The sequence below is a fragment of the Falco cherrug genome, chromosome 10 (assembly GCF_023634085.1).
Source record: "Falco cherrug isolate bFalChe1 chromosome 10, bFalChe1.pri, whole genome shotgun sequence".
NCBI lineage: Eukaryota > Metazoa > Chordata > Aves > Falconiformes > Falconidae > Falco > Falco cherrug.
Window position 1 is genome coordinate 14,037,873 of NC_073706.1, and position 3,156 is coordinate 14,041,028.

The following is a 3,156-nucleotide window of genomic DNA, read 5'->3' on the forward strand; positions in this document are numbered from 1 at the left end:
CATAACACTAGCGACAGGCATGGAAATTGGTTTAATAGCCCTAAATAGTTACACCCCACTCCTAACACAAATGGCCACGGACAGCTCTAGCCCCTCAGGCTGCGACTGTACCAGTTTACGCTGTTGCTCTGACATTGGGTGGGTATTCCAATCTGAACAGAAATCACTGAATGCGCCTCAATTATTATTATTATATAATGACTAGTGAAGCATACAAGGCACCAAAGCGTTAAACATCATAAACCAGAAAAACAGAAGTAAACCAACACAAGCAACATCAAAAACTTTGCCAGCAAGGGAACTCACTTGGTAACTTTGACTAACACGGTCAATACTTGGCAAGAGATTATTAGTTTACTTATGATATTAAGTGGCCCAAACCCCACACACAGGTCTAAGGTCAAGCTGTAGATATAACAAGAAAACCAAACCAAAGGGATAAGCAGAGTCTTTAAGCAATTTCCTTCCCTGCCATGTTAAAACATGGGTGCCCTTGGAGCCAAGCTCGACGCTACAATAACCCCTTTTAAACACCACTTTCAGGGCACAGCATCCTCCAGCATGTGTCAATACACACAAGCTCAGTCTCTACCTACTTAACTCCAGATGTCAGGCATAAATTTTTTTTTGTGCGCTCACGATTCATGAGAAACTGGAGAAAAAGCAAATCCCTGCTGATAAGGAGCTGAACATCCACAAGCTTTTTCCAAGTATTCCGATCATTCACCTAACTTCAAAGCTGCTCTTCCGCAAAGGACTGCCACATCCGTCTCTGCTTTACCTTACTTCAGCAGGGGCTTTGCTTTGACTGCCAGCTGGTTTTAGAGACATGTAGGACAGAGAAAGTGGTTATTCATGTCTTTTATTTATTATAAATACATATAAATATGTTAAGTGATGTCTTGCTTTGTTTATCATGATATGCAACGACTTTGGAAATCATCTGGAAAACTTAACCAAGCTGAGAAACAGGCAAAAAGCAAACATTAGCATACAATCACAGGTTCCTCTCAGTTCAAGAACAGGTTAACTTTTTTTTTAAGAGAGAGAGAAAAAAAAAAGCATCTTATTTTGAAGCATCTGTAGTTTTATCAAGAGCACTGAACTTACCCCCCACCCCCATCATGAGCTGACCAAATGACATTTTGATTTGGATTTGCTGGTGCAGCCCAAGCCCAGCTGGCTACATAGGACACCCCCCACCACCACTTCTGAAACATTGCATAGTTTGCAGCTGGATTTTGCTCCCCCCGCCCCCCCCCCCCTTTTAAGCATTTTTGACACAGATTGATCATGCCAAAGAAAACTCACTGAGCTTTCTATCTCAATTCCTCTCCCTCCCCGTTTTTCTACAGTCAGCACACGTGGAAAAACAATGTTATGCTGACAGTCCCCTAACAGGCTGGGAAGGAAATAACTCTATAGATGAAGTTGCATGGGGAGGTGGGGGGTGTAACAAAAGTTCAAAGTGGGTGTTTTGGGGGTCCATGTAAACTGCCAAATATTTCCAAATGGGGTGTGGGGAGGAGGGGAGTATTTAAAAGAAGGAAACCAAAGGAAAACCCAGACTTAACTGATGGTAGGAAGCCAGGGCTGATGGTAGTGGAAAAAAAAGTGCACTGAAAGAAAAAAAAAAAGAAAAAAAAAAGAAAAGGAAACCCAAAGAGCCCGAAGCAGCCAGAAGTCAAGGCTTGTCGGTGCAGTGTTTGCAGAGAGCAGCTCCTGTGAAGGCAGTGCATTTCTCGGGGCAGCCGGGCAAGGCCGCGCCGCCGAAGGGGTACACGGCCGACTGTCCGAAGGGGTTGAGGGTGGCGGGCAGCGGGGCGCTCAGCGTCTGGCCCTGGTTCAGGTAGGCCACCAGCCGCCGCATCTCCTCCAGGGCCTGCGCCTGCATGAGGATGTAGTTCTTGGCCAGGAGCAGGGTGGCTATTTTGGAGAGTTTCCGCACCGAGGGGCTGTGGGCGTAGGGGATGACGGAGCGCAGCCCGTCCAGCGCGTCGTTCAGGTCGTGCATCCGCCGCCGCTCCCGCGCGTTGATGCTGAGGCGCAGCGAGCGCTGCTCCTTGGGCTTCTTGCCCAGCGCCCCCCCCTTCAGCTTGCCCTCCCGCTCGAAGGCCGCGCCGCCCTTCACCCCGGCCTCGAAGCCGTCCTCCTCGTCGCCGCTCTGCTCGCCGCTGCTCTCCGCCGACTTGCCCAGCGCCCCGGGATGGAAGTCCGCCCCGCCGCCCCCCGGGTAGGCCCCCCGCGGGCCCTCGGCGCCGCCGCGCACAGCCCCGTAGGCGAAAGCCGACGGGCCGTAGCCCGGGGCCAGCGCCAGGTACGCCTCGCCGCCCAGCGACTTGAGCTCGGCCATCGCCTCGGCGGGCAGGCGGGGAAGCCGCGCTCCGCCGCCGCTGCCTCGGCACTGAGGAGGAGCTGGAGGAGGCGGCCCCGCCGCTCGGCGCTGCGCCCGGGCTGGGGGCGGGCAGTGAGCCCGGGCCGGCCCCGCCGCCCTTATATCGCGGAGAGGGGCCCGCTGGGATTCCCCGGCGCCCAATCAGAGGGGCCGGGCCGGCGGGGCGGCGGGCGGCGGGCAGCGCCTGAGGCGACGGGCGGGGAGGGCGGCGGGGCGGCCTGGCCTCTCGCACCCCTCGCCCCGGCCCCCTTCGTCTCGGCTCCCCCCGCCCCTTCGTGCAGCCCAGGCGCGCCCGGCGGAGGGGTCCCGGGGCGGCAGGCAGCTGCGGGTGGGCACCTGGGGGTGAGGGAGGCGCTGCGGTGGCCCAGGGAGGCTGTGAGGGGCGAGCGGGAACGGAGAGGAGCCGCCGTTGCCCGCCAGGGCTGCGCTGCGGGACGGGGCGGCGGAGGAGAAGGCGCCGCGGCGAAGCGCAGCACCGGGGGTCGCCTCGCGTACCTGAGGCTGCCCCGAGTGCAGGAGGGGCAGGGTGGCAGCTGCGGGCACGGCCTGCGGATCAGGCCGCTCTGGCTGAGGTGGGGCTGGCAGAGGCGGCACCTGTTGTGCAGAGATCTCCTGGGCAAAGGGCCCGTCTCTTTGCATTTTCTTCAGAGCCTGGCTTTGTGCCTCCCTTCCGTGTGCCAGGAAAAGAAACTTTATCGTTGGTGACTCGGCCCAGCTCTGAAGGGACTCTCTAACCTTCCCAGTTGTGGGTACTGGTAACT

General features: G+C 56.7%; 1 protein-coding gene across 1 annotated transcript; it reads right to left on the bottom strand.

The window, feature by feature from the left end:
- Nucleotides 1–1,353: 1,353 nt before the first annotated feature.
- On the bottom strand, nucleotides 1,354–2,460 carry BHLHE23 (basic helix-loop-helix family member e23). Its single transcript, XM_005445017.3, has one exon. The coding sequence runs from the start codon at nucleotides 2,351–2,353 to the stop codon at nucleotides 1,685–1,687; it is 669 nt and encodes a 222-aa protein (XP_005445074.2). The 5' UTR covers nucleotides 2,354–2,460; the 3' UTR covers nucleotides 1,354–1,684.
- Nucleotides 2,461–3,156: the final 696 nt, after the last annotated feature.

Bases quoted from the DNA above. Each gene is read 5' to 3' on its own strand.
- BHLHE23 (XM_005445017.3), bottom strand. From the start codon at position 2,353: ATGGCCGAGCTCAAGTCGCTGGGCGGCGAGGCGTACCTGGCGCTGGCC.